We start from the raw sequence: 25,564 nt of genomic DNA, 5'->3' as shown, positions 1-25,564 counted from the left end.
ACTGAGCTGTGCATGCACAGCTCACTGTACATATTTTGGCAATGCCGAGATGAGTGAATGCTGAGATGATGCCCTGTACACTGAGTTGTGGATGCACAGCTCTGTGTAAAATTTTTTTCAATGCCAAGATGATGCCCTGTACACTGAGCTGTGCATGCACAGCTCACTGTGCATATTTTAGCAATGCCAAGATGATGCCCTGTATACCGAGCTGTGCATGCACAGCTGAGTGTACATATTTTGGCAATGCCAAGATGATGCCCTGTACACCGAGCTGTGCATGCACAGCTGAGTGTACATATTTTGGCAATGCTGAGATGATGCCCTGTACACCGAGCTGTGTATGCACAGCTGATTGTACATATTTTGGCAACGCCAAGATGAGTGAATGCCGAGATGATGCCCTGTACACCGAGCTGTGTATGCACAGCTGAGTGTACATATTTTGGCAACGCCGAGATGAGTGAATGCCGAGATGATGCCCTGTACACTGAGCTGTGCATGCACAGCTCACTGTACATATTTTGGTAATGCCGAGATGAGTGAATGCCGAGATGATGCCCTGTAAACCGAGCTGTGTATGCACAGCTCAGCGTACATATTTTGGCAATGCAGAGATGAAGCCGATCTGGCTGTAGATGACAGCGGTTGGCGGTGAGCTTCAGGAAAACGCAGCGCTGGATAGGAGGTGATTATAGTTCCACTTTAAGAACTATTTTAGGATCTGACGCAGGCCATTTTAAAGGGCCTTACCTCCAGAAAAGTATCCTTATGGCTTCATTGAATCCCCTGGTATTGGGTAACCTGGAAGCAATATTACATACACCCACATAGAGGAGGGCTGGGGGGAAGTTGAAAATTGCAGGATCATGTCATAGATCCTGAGCCCTTTGTAATGAAGCATAATGATGTTGAATGGGAGAAAGTTGAGATAATGAATGGTGGAGGATGGATGAGGAGGATGTGGAAGGATGAGGGTGCAGGGATCAGGGTGCAGAGATCAGGGTGCAGGGATCAGGGTGCAGGGATCAGGGTGCAGGGACCAGGGTGCAGGGATCAGGGTGCAGGGATCAGGGTGCAGGGGACATGAAAGGTGTGATGGATGTGTAGAGGAGATGACTTGGTACACAGTGGTGTCTATGATGAGGATGTCCCCCATCCATCCGATGACATCCTGGACACAGGTGACAGGCCAGCAGACACGATGGCTGGACAATGATGTCCCAGCATGACACTTAGTTGTGGCGATTACCTGCTCGGGGCCCTGGAAGCAGATCTTGCAGGTCGGAGGGCTGGGGGTCTCGCCGCTCTCCACACTGTCCGAGTCGGTGCTGGTGTCTGGGGGGGACGATGCTCCTCCGGTAGCGGCACACACCGACTCCTGCCCGTCCGCCTCCTCCTCCTCCTTCTCCGGCTCTTGTTTATCCTCATCCCCCGGCTCATCCTCCGGCTTGTCACCCTGCATCCCGCAATCCAGCTCCGATCTGCTGCTCGGTGTGGCCGGCGGTGTGACAGCAGCGAGCAGTGCGGGGTCACTGTACAGTGTCCGGCTCCATCACTGGGGGAGGCTGCAAATCATCTGATGGAGACATGAGCAGGGGGAGGGGCCTGACTGACACTCAGCACACCACTCACAGCACTCTGATCGCTGATCACCAGCTATGTACAACCAGCAGCCATCCTTCCGATCCACCATGGGAGGACCATCACACCCTGTACAGTGCTGGACACACACCGCCCATCCGGGATCTATAGGACATACAACTTCCCTTGGTGCCCATACACACAACCGATAATGATTCATTTCTTTTCCGATTCATTTCTTCCAATTGATCTGTAGCTGACAACGTATTCAATGGACATGGCACACACTAGAAATGGATTCCGATTGATAAAGTGTTACTATAGCCAGGACCAGGGGCGGACTGACAACTCATGGGGCCCCCGGGTAATAGGGGATCATGGGGCCCCTGTGTCCTTGCCCAAACTAAAAAAAGCCTATGAAAAAGGTACCAGGGGCATCTCATGGGGCCCCCTACTGACCACGGGCCCTCGGGCAGTGCCTGAGTTTCCAAATGGTCAGTCCGCCCCTGGCCAGGACCCGGCATGTGAAAATCTGTCCAATTAAGAAGGTTTGGCTTTAGATACATTGTGTTTATGATAAATGAAGGCTCTGATCAGCACCGAGTTAGGCTGCGTTCACACTAGCTTTGTCGTCAGACAAGCGTTTGGAAAGTGTTTTTAACGCTTCTGAAACGCCTATGAAAATACTGCACATGGCAGCACACAGTGCTGTTCACATGGAAGCGTTAGCGTTGCGTAACGTTGCGTCCTGGCAAAAGTGATGCCTCGGGTCGAGTCAGGAGGAGTTGAAGCCTCCTATTCAAGCCGTGCCGCTCCGCAAATGCCTGGGAGGTGTTTGCAGTGCGGTTGCAACACGGCTGTGACGCAGTTGCGGAGCGTTAATACCATTTAACTTCATTATAGGAGTTTGTGGTGCAGTTTTAACGCTTGGCAAATGCCTATCAACTGCCTCAAAACTGAGCATAGGGCGCTTTGAGAGCATTTGGGGAGCGTTTGAGGAGCATTAAAAATTCTTCCCAAACACCTGTGTACCGCCTGTCAAATGCTATAGGGGCGTTTGGCAAGAGTTAGAAATAAAGTCAAGTGTGAATGAGCCCTTAAAGCAGGGAGGACTGACAACTCATGGGGCCCCCAGGCAATAAGGGATCATGGGGCCCCTGTGTCCTTGCCCAAACTCAAAAAAGCCTATGAAAAAGGTACCAGGGGCATCTCATGGGGCCCCCTACTGACCCCGGCCCCCGGGCAGTGCCCGAGTTTCCAAATGGTCAGTCCGCCCCTGCTTTAAAGTGGTACTAAACGCAGGACCCGGCATGCAGTAGATCTGCTCTCCCACAGTACACACAACATGGAAGTTGCCCTGCTGACCTCCCGTCCTCTGCCTGGGGTCAGTAGGGGGCAGCAAGCCCCTGGTACCTTTTATAGGCTTTTTTTGAGTGTGGGCGAGGACATGGGGCCCCATGATCCCCTATTGCCCGGTGGCCCCATGAGTTGTCAGTCTAGCCCTGCTAGAGAGGTGTTTATTTGCTTGGGAGAATACATGTGATCAGCACAAGGCTAATCAGCACTGTCCAGACAGAGTGTCAGGGGTTCTGCATCCTCCCAGAGCAGAATGAAAACTCCTCCTACAAGCTTTAACGTGTGCTTGGCTGGACACTGATAGAAGTCACAAGACTGCTATATACTATCATAGAATACTTGCATTTCCATGTTCTGTGTACTGTGGCAGACCAGATATAGTGGATGCAGGGTCCTGGGTTTAATAACACTTTAATTTTCTCTTACCTGCCTGTCTGCCAGGGCTGGATCTAGCCTGTCCAATGTGGGGGTGCAGTAAAAAATGTCAGCGGGGCAGAGGATGGGAGGTCAGCAGGGCAGAAGACAGAGGTCACTGCTGGCAGGGCAGAGGACAGGGGCATAGCTCCTTCTTCCATCTCTGCACTGCACACAGCCTGGGCACAGGTAGCAGAGCTCCTCCTCCCCACACAGCACATACCTGAGATCAGTATAGTGTCAGCCAAGGATGGTATAGTGTCAGGCAAGGATGGTATAGTGTCAGGCAAGGGTGGTATAGTGTCAGGCAAGGGTGGTATAGTGTCAGGCAAGGGTGGTATAGTGTCAGGCAAGGATGGTATAGTGTCAGGCAAGGGTGGTATAGTGTCAGGCAAGGATGGTATAGTGTCAGGCAAGGATGGTATAGTGTCAGGCAAGGGTGGTATAGTGTCAGCCAAGGATGGTATAGTGTCAGGCAAGGGTGGTATAGTGTCAGGCAAGGATGGTATAGTGTCAGGCAAGGATGGTATAGTGTCAGGCAAGGATGGTATAGTGTCAGGCAAGGGTGGTATAGTGTCAGCCAAGGGTGGTATAGTGTCAGCCAAGGATGGTATAGTGTCAGGCAAGGATGGTATAGTGTCAGGCAAGGATGGTATAGTGTCAGGCAAGGGTGGTATAGTGTCAGCCAAGGGTGGTATAGTGTCAGCCAAGGATGGTATAGTGTCAGGCAAGGATGGTATAGTGTCAGGCAAGGGTGGTATAGTGTCAGGCAAGGGTGGTATAGTGTCAGGCAAGGGTGGTATAGTGTCAGGCAAGGATGGTATAGTGTCAGGCAAGGATGGTATAGTGTCAGGCAAGGATGGTATAGTGTCAGGCAAGGGTGGTATAGTGTCAGGCAAGGGTGGTATAGTGTCAGGCAAGGATGGTATAGTGTCAGGCAAGGGTGGTATAGTGTCAGGCAAGGATGGTATAGTGTCAGGCAAGGGTGGTATAGTGTCAGCCAAGGATGGTATAGTGTCAGGCAAGGGTGGTATAGTGTCAGCCAAGGATGGTATAGTGTCAGGCAAGGATGGTATAGTGTCAGGCAAGGGTGGTATAGTGTCAGGCAAGGGTGGTATAGTGTCAGGCAAGGATGGTATAGTGTCAGGCAAGGATGGTATAGTGTCAGGCAAGGATGGTATAGTGTCAGGCAAGGGTGGTATAGTGTCAGGCAAGGATGGTATAGTGTCAGGCAAGGGTGGTATAGTGTCAGGCAAGGGTGGTATAGTGACAAACTAGGGTGGTAAAGTATCAGATTAGGGCAGCATAGTGGCAGGTTAGGGTTGGCTTAGGGTGGGGCACAACTAAAATCTGGGGGGGCATAGCCCACCTCAGCACCCCCCCTCCCAGATCCAGCCATGCTGTCTACGCTGTACACTGAGCATGTGTAGAAATTTGCCAATGCTGAATGACTGAGCTCCCGCACATGTGCAGGAGTGATGGCATCTCAGGCCTGGCCAATAAAAATGGTCAGGGACCAATACCTGGAACCCGCCAAGCTGTATATATCAGCAGCCGGCAGGGTTCTCCAGGAGATTGCAGCGCTGGAGTATAGGTGAGCATAGTTCCACTTTAACCACGTCAATAATGGGCACTTTCACTCCCTTCCTGCCCAGGCCAATTTTCAGCTTTCAGTGCTGTCACAATTTGAATGACAATTGCGCGGTCATGCAACATTGTATCCATATGAAATTGGTACCATTTTTTTCACACAAATAGAGCTTTCATTTGCTGGTGTATATAATCATCACTGGGTTTTTTTGATTTTTGCTAAATAAACAAAAAAAAGAATAAGCATTTTGAAAAAAAAATTTGTTTTTCTTCATTTCTGTTATCTATCCATTCAGTTGTATCTGACCCTTGGTGATTGCATGGACTGTCACTTGTAAGTGACTTTTTCCATGAATTCTCTTAGGAATTATTTTACAGGTTAGGTTGCCAGGTCTTTCCCCAACCCCTACCATGCAGGAGATCCCACATGGCCGGGGATGAAACTAGGACACTTTAGACAGGAGCCAATTAACCTACCAGCATGTCTTTGGAGTGTGGGAAGAAGCCGGAGTACCTGGAGGAAACCCACGCAAGCACACAGAGAACATGCAAACTCCATGCAGGAGGCACCATAGTTGGGAATTGAACCCCTGACCCAATTTACTGCAAGGCAGATGTGCTAACCACTAAGCCACTGTGCTGCCCCATTTCTGTTCTAACATTTTGCAAATAAATAATCTTTCTTCATAAATTTAGGCAAAAATGTATACTGCTACATTTCTTTGGTGAAAAAAATAGTATTTATTAATTTGTCTGTGTGAAAGTTATAGAGTCTACAAACTATGGTATAGATCTGCAAATCGATCAATCTGATGTACTGATGATCTATCTCATTTCTTGAGGTCCAAAAATGTGAGGACAGTACAAATATCCCCCAAATGACCCCTTTTTGGAAAGTAGACAGTCCGAGGTATTTAGTAGGAGGCATGGTGAGTTTTCTTAAGTGATTTTTTGTCACAATTTTTTTGGAAAATGAATACATTTTTTCAAATGTTTTACATGCAGTCACCAGTGCAGTACAGCATCATCATATAACAGCGATCAGGGATATTGACTGGTGACGGTATGCAAAAATATGTATGTTAATAATTTTTTTTAATTTTTAAAATTGTTTTTATTTTTTTAAATTTTTTTACAAACAGTGACCAGAGCAATACAGTGTTACCATAGTAACACTGTACTACTCTGGGGAGGTGATCAGATTTTTTTTTTTACACACTATGATTGCTTATAACTGTGAATTTTACAGTTATAAGAAACCATTTTTTCTGAATGAAAACTATTTGTTCAGTGTTTACTATTGTGATTAGCTGTGATTGGCCACAGGTAACCACATAGTACAGATGGGCTGTGACCAATCACAGAGCGCATCACAATAGTACACAATGCAAAGCATGGATCAAAGCCTTTCATTGTGCACAATTGTCATGTGATCTGCTGTGCTTAGCCACAGCAATAACATGCTACTGATGGACACAGTGGATGACAGATCACCAGACTGTGACGCATGCAGGGTGCTATCCTTGGAAGCCATCACGTGATATCCTCCCAGAATAACAGGGCTCCCTCCCAGCCATCATTTTACAATAGGCCGGGCAGGTAGGGGTTAAGATATGGGCACAATTTACAGCCATAAGTTATCAGTCATTTCTCTGCTTCCATCAAGTAATCTTATAAACTGATTATCTGAAATGTGATCATATTTATGAATAAAAATGACCATGTCATGAATGGGATAAAAACATCCAGAGGTCAAGTAGATGAAAAAGTGTGCAGCATTGTAAAATGTCCATTAACCAGATGCTAACCACCCCACGCAGAGATACTGCTGCTGGGTGACCGCTCTGCGCTTAATCATGTATCTGATCAGCAGAGCGGATGACAGGAGAGAGTTCTGTGATTGCAAACAACACAGAGCTCTGTCTTGACAGTGGCGATGTTCCAGTTTTTGCTTCCCTGCAAAGCAGAAAATAAAAACTGGCACATCCTTTAGTAAAATCAGCACACAGTAAACACTTTACACTTTTTAGGCACACAGTTGACCCTTTGATTGCCCCTAGATGTTAAAGTGGAGGCCCACATTGTAAGTTGTACCTACAGGTAAGCCTATGATAAAGCTGACCTGTAGGTACAGTGAATATCTCTTAAACTTGTACCGTTTAGGAGATAGTCACACAGCAAGCAACCGGTGCTGTCACCAGCGCATGCACTCTGAAGGGACAGCGCAGTGTGAGCTGGTGAAGATGGCAGCACCGGGGAGCCATGACAGCGCGGTGCTGGATGGCTCCCTGTACAAATAAGTGTGTTATAATGTACTAGTATGCGGAGCATACTAGTAAATTATGACCTGAACCTGCAGCGGGGCCATTATTTTTTTTTTTTTTCTGTCGGTTTGCTATTACTTTACCCTCTTCCCAGCCAGTGTCATTAGCACAGTGACAGTGTATATTATTAGCACTGATCACTGCATTAGTGTTACTGGTGATGTCAGTGTCAGTAAGTCAGTTCCCACAAAGTGTCAGTTAGTTTAAGATTCCCCTCCATACTATCACAGCCACACTTTAAGTCACTGATTTCCACTCTTACTAGTATAAATACATAAATACAGTAAATAAAAATTCCAGTATATATCCCATAATTTGTAGATGCTATAACTTTCACGTAAACCAATTCATATACACTTATTGGGATTTTTTTTACCAAAGACATGATGCAGAATACATTTTGGCCTATATTTATGAAGAAATTTGACTTTTTTTTTTTTAAATGTATTGGGTACGTTTTTAAGCAGAAAGTAAAAAAAAATTTTTATTGTTTATTTTTTTCATTTATATAATTAATAAAAACCCAATGGTGATCAAATGCCACCAAAAGAAAGCTTTATTTGTGTAGAAAACATTATATAAATAAATAAAATATAAATGTAATTTGGGAACAGTGTTGCATGATTTGTCAGTTAGCTATCAAAGCGCAATAGTCAGAGTGGCTCAGTGCCAAATAGCAAAAAATGGCCTTGCCATGAAGTGAGTAAAATCTTTCGGAGGTCAAGTGGTTAAATGCAGATTCACACAAGCAGCAATGCTGAAAGCATGGCCACTGGTGCGAACTGGGAGTACACAGTGTCAAAGCCCTGATTCTGGTGCATCATACTGTTTACTTTTTATTCTTTTTTTGTTATAACTTTAATAAAAATTACACAAGTGATATTTCATTAATTTCTATTCACTCAGCAGTGTTGGTTTGCAGTGATTTCCTCCTGCAGGCAGCACTCTTTTTCAATATTTGAAGTATTCACCATCACGGGGATCTCATTGGCAGGGGGAAGACATCACCCTTTGCACCTAAACTAAAGGAAAGCTGGCTTTTAGAAAACAGGAAGGTGTGCAAGATCTGCTTTAACGTCCATTAAAATAACATGTCCATCTAAGACTACCCTGTCCACGGGGTGACATCACTGCTGCTCAATTTCATTGAAGAACAAACAGTATTGTCACCCCATTGCAGTAAAATGAAAAATAATGGATCTACAGGTAATTAACTGCTTCCCCACTGCCCTATTGTAGAACTACTGCTACAGGGCATATATACGTGATTTGCATTCCTGGGTAGTGGGCGTGCGTGTGCCACCCTACTTGCGCTGCCATTGGCAGCTACAGATGTCAACCACTGGGTCCCGGCTGGAGATTCCCCGCTGGCTTCAGGCAATCACTGAGTAACACTGACAGGGAAGAGACCTGTGTGTAAACATCACAGGTCTCTCTCCTGCCAGCAAGGACATGCTGCTGTGTATTTCTCTGCACAGCACAGCAGAGAAATACACAGCAGCATGTGTCCCAAGTAAAACACACACAGCACAATATGTAAAACAGCACACAGTTAACCCTTTGAGCGCCCCAGATGTTAACTCCTTCTTGCCCAGTGTCATTAGTACAGCGTCAATATTCTTTATTAGCACTGATCACTGTATTAATGTCATTGGGATGTCAGTGGCAGTTAGTCAGTTCCCACCCAGTGTCAGAATGCCCGCCACATTCCTGCTATAAGTCACTGATCGCCGCCATTTGTATTATAAAAAAAAAAAAATCCGGTATATATACCGCCATTTTTTAGACGCTATAACTTTCACGTAAACTAATTAATTTACATGTATTGGGATTTTGTTTAGCAAAGACATGTAGCAGAATACATTTTGGCCTAAATTTATGGTGAAATTTGATCTTTTAAATTTTTTTACTGGATATGTTTTATAGCAAAAAGTCAAAAAATAGTGTATTTTATCAAAATAGCACAAAAAAATAAAAAACACACAGGCGATCAAATACCACCAAAAGACAACTCTATTTATGGGGAAAAAAAGGACGTAAATTTCATTTATATACAGCGTTGCATGACCACATAATTGTCAGTTAAAATAATGCAGCACCATTTCGCAAAAAATCGCCTGATCAGGTTAGGGGTTAAATTCCCTGGAGCGCAAGTGGTTAAACTATGTTATGGGGCAACTCAGAAAACCAAAAGCTGCTATGTTAATGCTAGTGAAAAACTGCATGATATACTGTAAGTAACTTTAAAATGAGAAAAAATCTTACTTTACAACATACCAATTTAAGGTGCTAAGTAAATGTTTGGTATAGACCATCTGCCCCTTTACCCACCTTCTTATTCAAAGGCCATGAATGCTGCAAGAGTGAGCCCTAAGGGAGGAACTATTAAAAGGTTAGGGTTCCTGTCAACTGACTTTTGTTTGTTCTAGACATTAGTCACTTTCTGTACAAATACAGTTGTGGCCAAAATTATTCAACCCCCACTGAAATTGAGTGTTTTGGCCAGTTTGACATTGCTTTTGATCATTCAGTCATCTTGCTTACATTTACATTAAAGAGGCACTTGTAGGTCAGACAAATATAACATAACAGTTATAATGAAATAACCACAAATGTCTTTTCTGTGCTCACAGCATTATCAGTTTTATTCAACCCCCAAGTGACATTCAATCTTAGTACTTAGTACAGCATCCTTTTACAGTTATAACAGCTTTTAAACGTGAAGCATAGCTTGACACAAGTGTCTTGCAGCGATCTACGGGTATCTTCGCCCATTCTTCATGGGCAAAGGCCTCCAGTTCAGTCACATTCTTAGGCTTGCGCACTGCAACTGCTTTCTTTAAGTCCCACCAGAGGTTCTCAATCGGATTTAAGTCTGGTGACTGCGATGGCCACTCCAAAATGTTCCAGCCTTTCCTCTGCAACCATGCTCTAGTGGACTTGGAGGTATGCTTGGGATCATTGTCCTGTTGAAAGGTCCAACGTCTCCCAAGCCTCAGGTGTGTGACGGACTGCATCACGTTTCCATCCAATATCTCCTGGTACTGAAGAGAATTCATGGTACCTTGCACACGCTGAAGCTTCCCTGTACCTGCAGAAGCAAAACAGCCCCAAAGCATGATTGACCCTCCACCATGCTTCACAGTAGGCAAGGTGTTCTTTTCATCATAGGCCTTGTTCTTCCTCCTCCAAACATAGCGTTGATCCATGGGCCCAAACAGTTCTAATTTTGTTTCATCAGTCCACAGAACACTATCCCACAACTTTTGTGGTTTGTCCACATGGCTTTTGGCATACTGCAGTCGACTCTTCTTATTCTTTGGAGACAGCAAGGGGGTACGCCTGGGAGTTCTGGCACGGAGGCCTTCATTACGCAGTGTGCGTCTTATTGTCTGGGCTGAAACTTCTGTACCCACATCTGACAAATCTTTTCTCAGTTCCTCAGCAGTCACACGGGGACTTCTCTCCACTCTACGCTTCAGGTAGCGCACAGCAGTCGAAGTCAGCATCTTCTTTCTGCCACGACCAGGTAGCGTTTCAACAGTGCCCTTTGCCTTGAATTTGCGAATGATGCTTCCTAAGGTGTCTCTTGGTATGTTTAACATCTTTGCAATCTTCTTATAGCCATTGCCCTTCCTGTGAAGAGAAATCACCTCTTCTCTTGTCTTCCTGGACCATTCTCTTGCCTTCACCATGTTTGTAACCACACCAGTAAATGTCTAGAAGGAGCTGAGTATCACAGTCATTTTAAAGCTGCCTAATTGGTGCTTATTATGCTTGATTGCTGCTCGGTGACATCCACAGGTGTTTTCAATACCTGATGGAAAGCACCTGTATGAACCTCTGTTCTTCAGAGTGGTAGTCTTTAAGGGGTTGAATAATTGTGGCAATGAAGAAACCACATAAGAACCATTTACTACTGTATTACATAAACAATTGATGTCATTTTAGTTGCATTTGGGTAGTTACAACGTCCTTGTAGGATTTGATTCTGAATACAATTCCAAATGTACACTATAGTCCCTAAACCCCTTTACAGCATTGGGGGTTGAATAATTTTGGCCACAACTGTATAAACCATAAAAATGCTGCGCTACATTCAAACTAATTAAAGTGAATGTGGAATTCAATATCTCAAATAAATAGCAATAATGATAAATATAATAAGAAATGTGCTTAGTGATAAAAAATGATGGCAAAACACAAACTTAAATCAATACGCATGTGCAAGAAAAATGCACATACATATATTACATCACACGTGCAAAAATGTGAAGTGAAGTTACATCTAAATAATACACACAAAAACAAAGTCCAATAATGGAATATTAAAGGTGAAAAAAAGTCCAATAATGGAATATTAAAGGTGAAAAAAAAATTTTTTGTTTTGGTAAACTGTGTTTCCAATAGGCTGTAAAGTGACCACAGGTGAAACAAAAACGTGCAGGTATCTGGGTGTAGATAGCTTGTGAATCCAACCACCTTCTGGATTAGCCTCTCACCTCATCTCTTCGACCCTTGCGGGTCAAAGAGCAGTATGGATCCCTCTCACAGATCCTCCAGGCACCAAAGCACTCCAAAACCACTTCTCAGGATATAATATTCCCACTCAGCTCTTCTCCAGGTATAGATGAAATATCACTTTCCCAGAACAAAACAAAGGGATCCTCCCATAGTGTAGTATGTTTATTATACCATAGGAACATCAAATCTTTAATGAAAATACACTTACGTAGCAGCCAGTCCACATTAAACCCTCATGCTCTCAAATGAGGATATGTGTATGTAAGTTGGGTGTACAGCTGAGTCCACAGGTGTACCAAGATGGCCGCCACGCCGGAAATACGTCACCGCGCTACGCCGACGCGTTACGTCACAATATCACGTGACTTCATCAGGGCCCTGATGAGCCCTGATGAAGTCACGTGATATTGTGACGTAACGCGTCGGCGTAGCGCGGTGACGTATTTCCGGCGTGGCGGCCATCTTGGTACACCTGTGGACTCAGCTGTACACCCAACTTACATACACATATCCTCATTTGAGAGCATGAGGGTTTAATGTGGACTGGCTGCTACGTAAGTGTATTTTCATTAAAGATTTGATGTTCCTATGGTATAATAAACATACTACACTATGGGAGGATCCCTTTGTTTTGTTCTGGGAAAGTGATATTTCATCTATACCTGGAGAAGAGCTGAGTGGGAATATTATATCCTGAGAAGTGGTTTTGGAGTGCTTTGGTGCCTGGAGGATCTGTGAGAGGGATCCATACTGCTCTTTGACCCGCAAGGGTCGAAGAGATGAGGTGAGAGGCTAATCCAGAAGGTGGTTGGATTCACAAGCTATCTACACCCAGATACCTGCACGTTTTTGTTTCACCTGTGGTCACTTTACAGCCTATTGGAAACACAGTTTACCAAAACAAAAAATTTTTTTTTTCACCTTTAATATTCCATTATTGGACTTTTTTTCACCTTTAATATTCCATTATTGGACTTTGTTTTTGTGTGTATTATTTAGATGTAACTTCACTTCACATTTTTGCACGTGTGATGTAATATATGTATGTGCATTTTTCTTGCACATGCGTATTGATTTAAGTTTGTGTTTTGCCATCATTTTTTATCACTAAGCACATTTCTTATTATATTTATCATTATTGCTATTTATTTGAGATATTGAATTCCACATTCACTTTAATTAGTTTGAATGTAGCGCAGCATTTTTATGGTTTATATTCACTTGATCATTGGTATATGATTTAATGTTAGCAGCTGTTTGGGGTTCATTTATTATTTTAATTTGTTTTAACACACATTTTGGAGCGCAGGAGGGTCACACCATTATCACTTTCTGTACAAGTCCATGGAAATGTAAAAGGAGCTTGAAGCAAGTCAAATGCGGATCAACAATGGTCAATTGCTCTTGCAATGAAATCTGATTAATGTCCAAAGCGTCTCAAACTGATGTCAAAAGCACAATGCATTTGCCATTTGAAACCTGTTGATACCGGCTCATAGGAAGATGGAATTCAGATAAATTCAAGTATAAATACACCTTATAAAGAGAATATAGTTTTTAAGTCAGTTTTAATGAAGCTGTTTGGTACAGCTAGTTGGATTTGTTATTGAACAATTATTTTTGGAATTAGGCAAATTGTATCAAACTTAATCAGCCCCAGATGTTTTATCACACCCTTAGAAGCAATGACATTGGCCTTCAAAAAACTTCAGATGTGATTTTTAAAATACAAAATGTATCAATTTAAACTTGCTTCACTTAACACAGTCATAATCTTTTTCATGTTTAATTTGGATTCATTGCCCTGAGCTCAAACCTTTTGAAAATATTAGGAAGATTGGCAGAGCTCTAGAAAGACTGGGGCCTTAAATAAAGGTCTTTCTTTCAGACATGCTGAAATTGAAGGTTTGTTGGGTAGAGATAACCCCACATATCTACTGTATATGACATAGCTTTGAGCATTTTAATATGGATCTGCAAACATGATAAACTGCTCTAGCGGTCTAAGTTGGACAGCAGACAGGCTTGTTAACATGCTTAAGCATTAGGGACAATTTAGTTTAAACTTTAATGTAAGGACCAGGGGCGGACTGACAACTCATGGGGCCCCCGGGTAATAGGGGATCATAGGGCCCTTGTGTCCTTGCCCAAACTCAAAAAAGCCTATGAAAAAGGTACCAGGGACATCTCATGGGGCCCCCTACTGACCCCGGGCCCTGGGGCAGTGCCCAAGTTTCCAAATGGTCAGTCCGCCCCTGGTAAGGACCCATTCATACCTGAGCATTTTGTAGCTTTAAGCTCAAATTACCTAAATGCTCAACATACAAAATCCCATAAAATGTTAAGGTGGCCATTCACATATGAGTACTCAGGTACCTGTAGCTCGACTTCTACTGCTATATGAACTACTCTTGAATCAGATATGAGGGTTTTTGGCTGCATAGATATTAATGGTACTTCCTGTAAATGCTCAAAGCAAGTATTTCCAAGTGTATTTTCCAGGAGTTTATGAGTCTGTAAAAACTAGGCTCCTCCCACTATTGCTTTCCATTGTTAATAGAAAAAAAATACCTGAAGCTTGGGTGGGCGTGGCTGAAGTGGAAGATGAATGGCTGCATAACCACACAGCTCTGCTGTACTCACAGTGCCAAGACACAGCAGCGGCGGACCTGACACTCCAAGAGAGGGAACAGCCCGGTGACCCTCAGGGAGATGACAAAGAAGAGGAAAGCTGAGAGGAAACTCCTGAAATTAACAGAGTTTCGCCCTCAGCGGTATCACAGCAATCCCCAACATGGCGGCAGCAGCAGCTCAGGATCCTCCTCCTCTCACTCAGCACACAGGCAAGTCTCTGCAGCTTCTCCTGTGACACCTGTTAAGCAGAAAAACAGCTCTCTCTTAATGCATCCTGTCTCCCCTGTTTTCTCTACTTTCTCTATTGAGAGCCCAGCAAAATCTAAACCTAGAATGACAGATATTAACCCACAGCATGCTGTAACAGATTCTCACACTAATACTTAACATTCTGCAAGTGATTTCTTAGATCCAATGGCTAACTTTCCTACTACTAGTCAGCCTATTTCTGATACATTAATGAAGGAGATGCTCCTTTCATTAAGATCATTCATACAGTCAGATATCATTAACTCTATGCAACTAATCAAATCACATATTAATGATCTTGGCGACAGAGTTGACCATGTTGAAACAAAAAATGGGAGAATACGCCACTTTCTTTAACACCCTGGTAGATGCCCACAACGAAAGGGATGAAGAAATTGAATGGCTCAAAAATAAATTTGCAGATTTGGAGGATAGATCACAACGTAACAACATTAAAATAAGAGGCATTCCAGAATCGATACAACCTGACCAATTGAGAGTATATACCCAAGAGCTATTTGGTGCCCTCCTACCTGAGGCTACAAACACAAACACCATCGATAGAATACATCACCTTCCAAAACCCTCCAATCTGCCAGATAAAATACCTCGAGATATCTTAATGAGAGTTCATTTTTTTCATATCAAGGAAAAAGTCATGGAAATTGCACGCAAATTCCAAAATTTGCCTGCACAATCCTCCTCTTTACAGGTTTTCACAGATTTATGTAAGCGCACCATGCAACTCAGGAAAAATCTCCTGCCAATAAAAAAAGCTCTACGAAACCACAAAATTATTTATTTAGGTGGAGTCACCTCACTAGATTGATCATCACCAGAAACGACTCAATCATCACAATCAACAGCCTAGAGGAAGGTCTGCAATGTCTTAGAGAGTGGGACATTCTCCCAGAAAGCGACCCACAACATTCTACCACCACCAGAGTGTCTCCAGAGTGGAACCTGGTCACTCACAAACACCAAACTAAACATTGACCGTATATTTGCAATCTTATCTCATGGTCCCCGCTTAGATGTAATTTCACATGTTTAAGCAAAGCACTGAGGGTACTACCCTTACTGAACACACTACCTGTAAGCATGCCTGCCAATGGCAAGATCACTTGTTTTTGCCCCAAAAATACTACTCAATTTTCATTGCGTTCCGATCTTGAGTAAGATCCTATGTTTTACTGATTTGTTATCTGTTCAGTTATCTGTATTTGTTTATTTTTTTCCTTTTTGTTTCTACTATCGTGTAATTCCTAATAGTCTAAATGGTTTAACTGACATGTGCATAAAAATGTATTGCCGCTTTAAGGGCCCCTTGGTTAAGCCCCGATTAATATCAGTAACTATATCTATTCAATGGGTATAAAAATTATCTCTATTAATGTCAATGGCTTGAAGCATCCAGCCAAATGTACAAACATGTGGAAACAGGCATTTAAAGATAAATGTGATATACTCTGTGTTCAAGAGACTCATTTCGTAGATTCGGCCCCTCCTAAATGCTCAAATAAAACGTTTCTACTGTCTATGCTGCCAATGCCTCTGAAAAAAAAGAGGAGTACTCACTGCTATTAAAGATATACAAAACTTTGTTCTTCATAAAAATATCTCAGACCCCGAAGGCCGGTACCTGATTCTTACACGTACTATAGATAATACAGGTTACACTATTGTAAATTCATATTGTCAGGGAACGAGAAGATCGCCACAACACATGAATCTGCACATGCGTAGGATTCCGACAAGACATAGAGGCAGGCGGGCACTAGGACACCAATGACAGTGCTGGCAGGCACTAGGACCCAGGCGTGCCTGTCAGTGCCGGGCAAGCTATTTAAACCAGCTCTTGCAATGCTCACATTGCCGTATGGTCTTGTTCCTGTGTTCCTGTTCCTAGTACCTGAGATTGCCTTTGTTGCTGAACCTGCCTGACCCGGATTATCGTGACTCTCTCCTGCCCTGATCCCTGGTTTGTCTGACCATTCTTCTGCTTTCTCCTGTTTACCTGACCTCCTGTTGCTGAACCTGGCCTGTGACCCGTTTATCCTTTTGCCTGCTGATCTGTACCGTCTGCCTCTGCTGTTACCGACCTGGCCTGTCTGACTACTTTACACACTACCTCTTCACATCTGGCTCTCACTTGTTACCTACCACTGGCAAATCCACCTCTACCACAGCTGGTTGAACTCGGGGGTCGCGACCTGGTCTCAGGCTGCTTCAAGTCCATCCCCACCATCAGGGGCTCTGGTGAAACAGCAGACTGAGGTTTAGATTCCGCGCCCTAAGAGATTCCAGCCTGTGGGTCGCTAGAGGCTACCGCCAGTCGGTCCTTAACACATATGCACCTAATACTCATCAGAAAAGATACTTTACCAAGCTCTTCAAACTAATCTTCAAAAATCGTTCTGGTTCCCTTATACTATGCGATAACTTCAATCTCACAGTTGACAGAAACCTAGACTCAACAAAATATCAAACAAAGACTACTCCAACTCTATACCCCTTTCTAGTAAATGAAGATGTCATTGATGTTTGCAGGTGAAAAAGATTACACCTTTTTTTCGGCTAGACACCAATCTTATTCGAGAATCGACCTTGTAGTGGCAGATAAATGGCTACTGCAAAATGCTTCTACATCAACCATAGGCACTATAATGTGGTCAGACCACGCAACAGTTTCAATTACTATTCGGATAACCACTTATTGAAACCACACAACCTCTGGCGCATAAATTTGTCCATTATACAAATCCCCAACAATAACTTGATACTTGAAAAACATCTTGAGGAATTCCTCCATATAAATTTGCAATCTTAATCAAACTCTGGCACCCTTTGGTGCGCTCACAAAGCATATATACGTGGTATAAATGTGCATTAAGCTAAAAAGCAAAGAAATAAACAGCTTAATGACTTACTATAGGATATTCACAAACTAGAAACATAAAATAAAGCTCAAGTCGATCACGCCACCTCGAATACACTCTTCAGACTAAGGAATGAATTACGCTCCTTACTAATGTACCAATTTGATGGAAGTATGCAACGATTACAACTCAACTACTACTCTAATGGAAACAAAGCAGAGAAATACCTAGCAAATAAAATGAAATCCCTGCATACTAGAACTAAAATACCGTATCTTATCAACCCAAAAGATAAAACTAAAATCACTAATCCTCAAGAAATAGCAAATTAATTTGATAGTTACTGCGATTTGCTTTACAACCTAAATCAAGCCAATCCACTCTCCAACCTTCTATAGAAAACATGCAAGCATTTTTATCACAAATTCGCTTACCCACTCTTTCGAAATCACAACTAAGTATCTTAAACGCCCCTATCACAATAAATGAAATAAACAGAACAGAACAACTACCCAATGGCAAAAGTCCAGGACCAGATGGATTTTTCGGCGAATACTATGTAATTTAAAAAAATTTCCCGAGCCCTCATCTAAACTAAGTATACACTTACGCATTTTCTTCTGCCTCATTATCTTCCGAAATGCTGCAAGCAATAATTGTAACAATCCCCAAATCAGGTAAAGATCCAGATAACCCACAAAATTTCAGGCCTATTTCTTTATTAAATACTGATATAAAGATCTACGCTAAAATTATAGCGTGCAAACTGACCAATATACTCCCAGATTTGATCAAGCCTGATCAGTTAGGCTATTACTAACGGTAGACAAACATCTGACGCAATCAGGAGACTAGTCAACATAATTCATTACGTAGACTCCCATAAAATTCCCTCCTTATTACTTGCTCTGGACACCGAAAAGGCTTTTGATAGGATACACTGGACATACATGTTCCAAGTACTGCATACATGTGGATTTTCAGGAAAAATTATTAATGCTATTGCAGCACTTTACTCAAATCCTTCCACCCAAGTCTAGGGATCTAACATGCTATCCAAACCATTCTTAATTACGAATGGTACCAGACAAGGATGCATTATTGAATACTTTTGAAGTTACCTGAGGAGCGCTGAGTGTCCATCCAAGTCGGTCTTTGGGAAATATAATCTTCATATAAGCGTGTTTTGACTTTTCTATTGCTGAGAGTCACACTCCTTGTGGTAAGCACATATATGTGCCATGGTGGAAAGATCACCTAGGTGATTTTATGTTTGAAGAGAACCATTATTTGGAAAATCATTGCACAAGTGGTGGACACATTACTTTGCATCGAATTTTATTACATGTTGGACTGTTTATTTATTATATTACACTGATTTATCACTCAGCATATTCTTTGAAGTGTTTATACTTATTTGGTGTGCCCTGTACCTTCTATGAGCTGCTGCTTTTTCATATTTTTACAAAAATTGTTTTAGCCTCTTTTGCGCGGTGATTTATTATTCATTGCATTTTTGTGAATATTGCTTGCAACAAAGATTTTTTTTTTGCAATCTCTAGACAATTAAACATAACAAAGCTAAAGAAAACACACTTAAAAATAAATAATGTTCCTGCACATAAAAAGTATGCATTTTAGTCTGTAATCTGTTCTGTTTAAAATGGCACTAAAATTATGATTTTGGCACAAAGCATTGCAAAGTTATTTACAAAAAAAGTTAAGTTTTTTTTTTTCATCAATTTTGCACTTTTTTTCGATGTGATACGTGTAACTACATTTTAACTGCTTCCCTACTGCCCTATAGCAGAACTTTTGCTACAGGGTGGCAGGGCTGCTCAATATCACATATATAGTATATACGTGATGTTGCATTTCCGGGTAGGGGGCGTGCGTGCCGCCCTACCCGCGCCGCCATTGGTGGCTACAGATGTCGATCACTGGGTCCCGGTGATGACGGAGATTCCACATCAGCCCCTGGCAATCGCTGAGTATCACTGACAGGGAAGAGACCTGTGTGTAAACAACAAAAATCTCTCTCCTGCCAGCAGTAACATGCTGCTTTGTATATCTCTGCACAGCCTAAAATTGGTCAGCAGGCATAGCTTTTTTGTAAAATGTTTAAGTAATTAAATAATGGATTTCTGCCAGTTTTTTGTAGCAGGAAAAATGAAAAGCTTGCATGATATTCAGTGATATTTGAGATAATCCACTAAAATTAATCAAAACACAATTGAAAGTCTTTTAAAAATTCCTTATTTTAAAATTCCTCCGTTTTAACTTAGCCAACTGTCCTGCATCTTGCTGAGAACACACGTTAGGGTCAATTCACAAAGTTTTTTCTTGTTACCATTATTATTATTTTCTTTCCATATTATTTAGGTCACTAAGCCCTATTCTCATAAATGAATAGCACTTGTTATTTTTGAAATTACAACCTGCGTCTTTACTTTGGCTGTAATAGCATGTTAAGTGATATTTCACATCTTTATCTTAACACACATTATGCAATAATGTAATTCACAACAGGAAAATGTGATTGCCTTTAGTGACTAACAATATACTGCCCAATCTATGATCATTTTAGCTGCACTACTTTCATCTATTAAGTTTGGCTAATAAGTTGATCATGAGCTGTTAAAGAGAGGCTGTACCTTTTGAATTTCCCCAATTGCAATCACAAAATTAAAAACAAATGAAAATTGAAAGATTGCCAGCATTACAGTTGATAGTGGGCATTGTGTTTTATCAATTACATAACTCCAAATAGAAAAGCTTTTTTTTTTTTTTACTAATAGCTGATTACTGCATGCTCACTTTTTAGAATAAAAGGAACTGGACATAAGCCACTGTAAAATAAAACATGACATTTTTTGTTTTTATCACAGCAAAGGAGGCTGCTATACTGTTCTTTGTTGTTCATAGATGCAGTTGTATTTTGATTTCCAGCAGCATTTTTTTTTAACCGCTTTCCTGCCACTCTATAGCAGAAATACTGCTACAGGGTGGCAGGGGTCTGCAAAATCATGTATATGTACGTGATCTTGCATTTCCACTATTCGTGGCCTCGGCTGTCAACTGTCAATCGCCGGATCCCAGCCAGTGATTACTCGCCGGCACCCAGTGATCACCGAGTATTACCAATGGGGGGGGGGGGGGAGAGAACTGTATGTAAACAACACAGTTCTCTCCCCTGTCAGCTCCAGTACACTGCTTCGTATGGTTCTGCATACAGTTGAAAGCACAGACACAGCTAACTGTAATACAACACACAGTTAACCCTTTGATTTCCCCACATGTTAACCACTTCCTCTCCAGTGCCATTAGTCCAGTGTCAGTGCTTTTTATTAGCACTGATCAATGTATTGGTGATCACTGGGGATGTCAGTGACACCAAGTCAGTTCCCCCCAGTGTCAGAATGCCCGCTGCAGTCCCGCTATAAGTCGCTGATTGCCGCCATTACTAGTAAAAAAACAAATTCCAGTATGTATACCACCATTTGTAAATGCTATAAACCAATTAATTTACATGCATTGGGAGTTTTTTTGAGCAAAGACATGTAGCAGAATACATTTTGCCCTAAATTTATGATGAAATTAGATTTTTAAAATTTTTTTACTGGACATGTTTAATAGCAAAAAGTCAAAAATATTGTTTTTTTTTCTAAAAATTGTCGGTCTATTTTTTTTTTTTATAGAGCAAAAATAAAAAAACGCACAGGCGCTCAAATACCACCGAAAGAAAGCTCTATTTGTGAGAAAAAAGGACGTACATTTCATTTGGGTGCAGTGTTGCATGACTGAGCAATTGTCAGTTAAAATAACTCAACGCTGTAATGCAAAAAATGGCCTGGTCAGGAAGGGTGTAAATCCCCTGGAGGGCAAGTGGTTGAAAATAAAAACCATGAAGTAAACCATATATGTATGAATGGCATTCAGTGCAACAAATAATGTCTCGTGTCACCGGTTATAAGGTTTGGAGATCTTTGAAATTCCATTTTTTGAGTCATTGCTAGAAAAACATGAAAATAGCACAACTAATTGAAGAGTTGTCAGAGGTCAGGCAGTTTACGCTTTCTGTGGGATAGCTATATAACTAGTTTTTATCCTCAGAGGTTACTGAGAGCTATTTTTCAGTAGGTAGCAAATAAGATTAAATTCCCTAATCTTTTGGTAAGAGTAGAGTGTAGTTACAAAACTATTGATTACATGGCTAAAATTGCAGAGCAACTGCCTCTGAGTAAAGACAGAATTGTTCCTGCTGTGAAGTATATACACTGTATAAAACCAGCTAGGATAACAAAGAATGTTTAATATCTGTGGATAGCTAAATTAATTGTAGAGATATTAGCACTGATCTTCAATAAATATTGATCCTCAGTCAACTAACAGCTACATTGCAAGTCTCCTAAGCCCACTTACTTGGCTGTAAGGTATCAGAAACATTCATCTCATGGTTTCATCCTTCCTTATGGTGGAAGAAAGAATGGGCAGCAGTCACTTGAATGGTTTATTGCACTAGTGCAAGGAGAATGGAAGAGGGTGGGGGAGCACAGGATATATGAAGCTATTATTGTTATACAACATTGTCGGGATCTAACCATCTGCCTGATTGACAACTGGCTTTGGCTCTCAGTGAAAGCTGAAACCAGATGCATCCGCTGCCTCCCCAGCCAAACACTCCAATGTGTGTTGGAGGGGTAGGGCAGAGACTGACAATTGTGCCCTATGTACACAAAGATACACATACTCATGGGATATTGGAGTGCATGCTAATGAGGCAACTAGTGACAAGAAAGATCAACAGTTGGATCACTTGCTTAGGGTTTACATAAACTTTAAAACAGAAGCACTTATATTATTCTTATTATACAAGTTTTATATAGTGCCAACAATCTAAAGGGAGACAGTACAGTTACAATACAATATAAGAGGGTTAAGAGCTCCCTGCTCATAAGAGCTTACAATCTAATAGGGAGGGCAAGGGGTACAAAAGGTTAGAACTGTGGGGGATGAGCTGGTGGAAGAGTTAAACATTCAGTTGTTAGTTGGAGGCATGATAGGCTTCTTCACGTAAATTCAATACTATTAGGAGGCACAGAAGAAGCAGGCAACATGCAGTTGGGATTAGCAAAAACACAATAACTCCAAATTGTAGGCTTGGGGCATGCCTTATGGTGGCCATGCATGTAATAGTAATAAACCATCGAAACAGCAAGTCAGACGTGAAATTGTGCAAATTTTTCAGTTGACGTTTTCCTGATGTTTGGCAGAATTACCGAAGACCAGGTAGCTCCTAAATTTATTAAAATACCAACATCACACTATGACTTTAATAGGATAAAAGCAAGGCTTTCATGATGTAGAAGTCTTTGCTAATTATTATAATGCCCAGAGTGATTTACTGGAAATGTGCAGTCAATTACCCAGTCACTTTCCACTACCATAATGCTATGCAAAAGTAATATCATAGAGCACGTATTTTCACACTGTTCAATAAAATAACGAGAGATATATCAACTGATAACACACACATATCACTTGCTAAAAATATTCTGCAATAAAACCATTCCATTTTGTGAGTTGATTTACTTTTCCCAAACACTATTGTGTGGTGATAGAACAATGGGTACATTTTTATTTCTGCCCCTAACACACTGCTTTGTGATTTTCATTTCATTTCAATGCTTTCAATTCACCTTGGGTCTAGAGAATCCTGTTTGAAATTCAAATCCAAATTAGCAGCAATTTTCACTGTAATCTATGGGGGGAAAATCCTGTTAGTAAATATATCATTTTTTAGGGCTAATAGGCAAGCTATAAGGTATGGAAAGATGGGCACTGCCATGAGAGATAAATAATCATTCAAAAATGTGTTAATAAAAACACCATACAGCAGGGAGTGAGTCCTTTTCATTCAGCTATGGAGGGGAGGGGTGAGCAATGGATAAAACACAAATTCTCTAAATTGTATGCTTGGAGCATGCCTCATGGTGGCCATGCATGTACTGATAAAAAAAAAACATTTTTATACAATCAAACACCTTTGATCAATCAAAAATCAAAAGGCAATCAAATACAAAACAAATTGACATATCACACACTTCAGTTCCATCTACTGCTTTTGAGGCTGATAAGATCAAAAGCAAAACATGTCTCTATTACTATCAATAAGGTACGATGGCAAATTATGTAGAGCAAATTTCTGTGGTATATATCAATCAATTCTGGTCTAGAATATTTGGCAGCTATTGATCAATCAGAGTTAGGGCAAAAAATGTTTTTTTCCAGTGTCTTTTGCTGTATTGGTGTCCGGTTTGTCTTAGAACTGATTGTAATTTCTGAAGAATTGGATCTCTGAAATATGGCATCCAAAAATATCAGCAGAAACAGGAAAGCCTGGTCATTGTTCATGTTCTATTCTCTCATGCAAATACCAGAGAGAAGCATCTTTACAAAGGAAGAAGCATCTTTACAAAAGAATGGCTAAAGAAAAGAGAACTCTTCTCACACAGCAAATTGTTCAGAAAAGAATGCTAATGATTTAAAAAATGTCATCTGCCTGACAGATGAAAACTTTGAACAATTGCTGAAAACAGTAATGATACTGTCATGTGAAAATCCATATCAGCTGAACAATGACCCGTGGCAAGCATCCTGGCTACTGGAAATTCATATGGAGAATTTGCAACAGTTATAGTTTCACAAACTCTTATAAAAATAATTCCAGAAATATGTGAAGTGAGATTTCTGAAGCCCTGATGTCCAAGTACATTAAGGTATGTGTAATTAAATATTCCTATCAAAAACAAATAGAGTGGTTATTATTTTATGAACATGTCTTTTTCTTGTATTTTTGTTCTCTCTTGCTATATCTCACACTCCCGCTATTTTCGTAAAACATAAGAAAACTCAAGATAAATTATTATCTTTGCTTACCATTGTCTTTGTGTTTGCCCTCCCTACAGCTTTGCATTTGTTCACATTTCCACTATTTCCCTTTTTCCATCTTTTACTATCCAACTTTTCTTGCTATTCCACTCATCCACTTCTGATTGCTTTGGTATCACATTCAACACTTCTGTAATTTTCTATATATTGCTTTTATTTTCTAATCTATCTATCTATCTACAGGTATGTATGTATCTATCTATCTATCTATCTATCTATCTATCTATCTATCTATCTATCTATCTATTATTTATTTCAGGTTACATCCTCCATTATCTTTCCCTGTTCTTCTAAGTATGCATTTTTGTTTACTTAGTTATCTATCTATTTTTCAATTTTTGCCCTCTTATAAAATATGGTTTTTTTTACATGTTGTAAACATAAACTTTTTTACAGTTCCCCCAAACAACTAACGATTGGCTTTCAATATCCAATCAATTTGTCGACATATGGAATTTCCCAAATTGAAAATTTGCAAACGTGTGGATAAGCCAGCACCTAGTTCTTTGTTTTTTTTATTATAAAGATATTTTCAGCATTGTGCTGGTTGCTTTAACCAATGCTAATGTGTGATGGAAATCAGCACCAGCAAAAGAATCTAAGACGGTGGAGTTTTTGAGAAAACATACTTAAAAAAAACATCTAAGCTTGCCTTAGTGTTAATCTTAATGGTCTAAATTTAGTTTTGTTAAACACGCATTTTTGCTCAACTATTGCCACAAAGATCTCTTGCAGTTCAAAATCAAATTTTCAAATATTGATTAAGTATAGCAAAAAGGGTGGTTGACCTTTGAGATAATTGCTCAGGGATTTAAAGTGTTTTGCACAGCCATTGTTCTGGATTCATCAAATATAGAAAACATTGTCCTGGCTTGCTGAGTCCTTCACAATTTTTTAAGGCGAAAAAACCCTAACTAGTGCTGTATGTAGCACCCACTAGGAGAGGTTTGTCTAAGGAAAATGTATTTCTGGCTCATGGTAGTGAGTGAGTCTACTGTGGGTTCAGTGTGATGTCAGGCTGGATGCTGGACTCTATCGCCTCTACCTGGTTCTGGAGGT

At 41.2% G+C, this 25,564-nt stretch overlaps 1 protein-coding gene across 1 annotated transcript in view; it reads right to left on the bottom strand.

Moving 5' to 3' along the window:
• The window catches only part of MARCHF11 (membrane associated ring-CH-type finger 11), a 92,066-nt gene extending 90,375 nt beyond the window's left edge, over nt 1–1,691 (bottom strand). The window contains exon 1 of the mRNA XM_089674883.1: nt 1,253–1,691. Within this exon, the coding sequence (XP_089531009.1) occupies nt 1,253–1,465 (213 nt within the window). The 5' untranslated portion in view covers nt 1,466–1,691. The remainder of the gene's footprint in view (nt 1–1,252) is intronic.
• Between the last annotated feature and the right edge of the window lie 23,873 nt (nt 1,692–25,564).

The sequence above is a fragment of the Staurois parvus genome, unplaced genomic scaffold (assembly GCF_062004578.1).
Source record: "Staurois parvus isolate SC_StPar_1 unplaced genomic scaffold, SC_StPar_1.0 ptg000153l, whole genome shotgun sequence".
Classification (NCBI taxonomy): domain Eukaryota; kingdom Metazoa; phylum Chordata; class Amphibia; order Anura; family Ranidae; genus Staurois; species Staurois parvus.
This window is presented reverse-complemented; position numbering and strand designations above follow the sequence as displayed.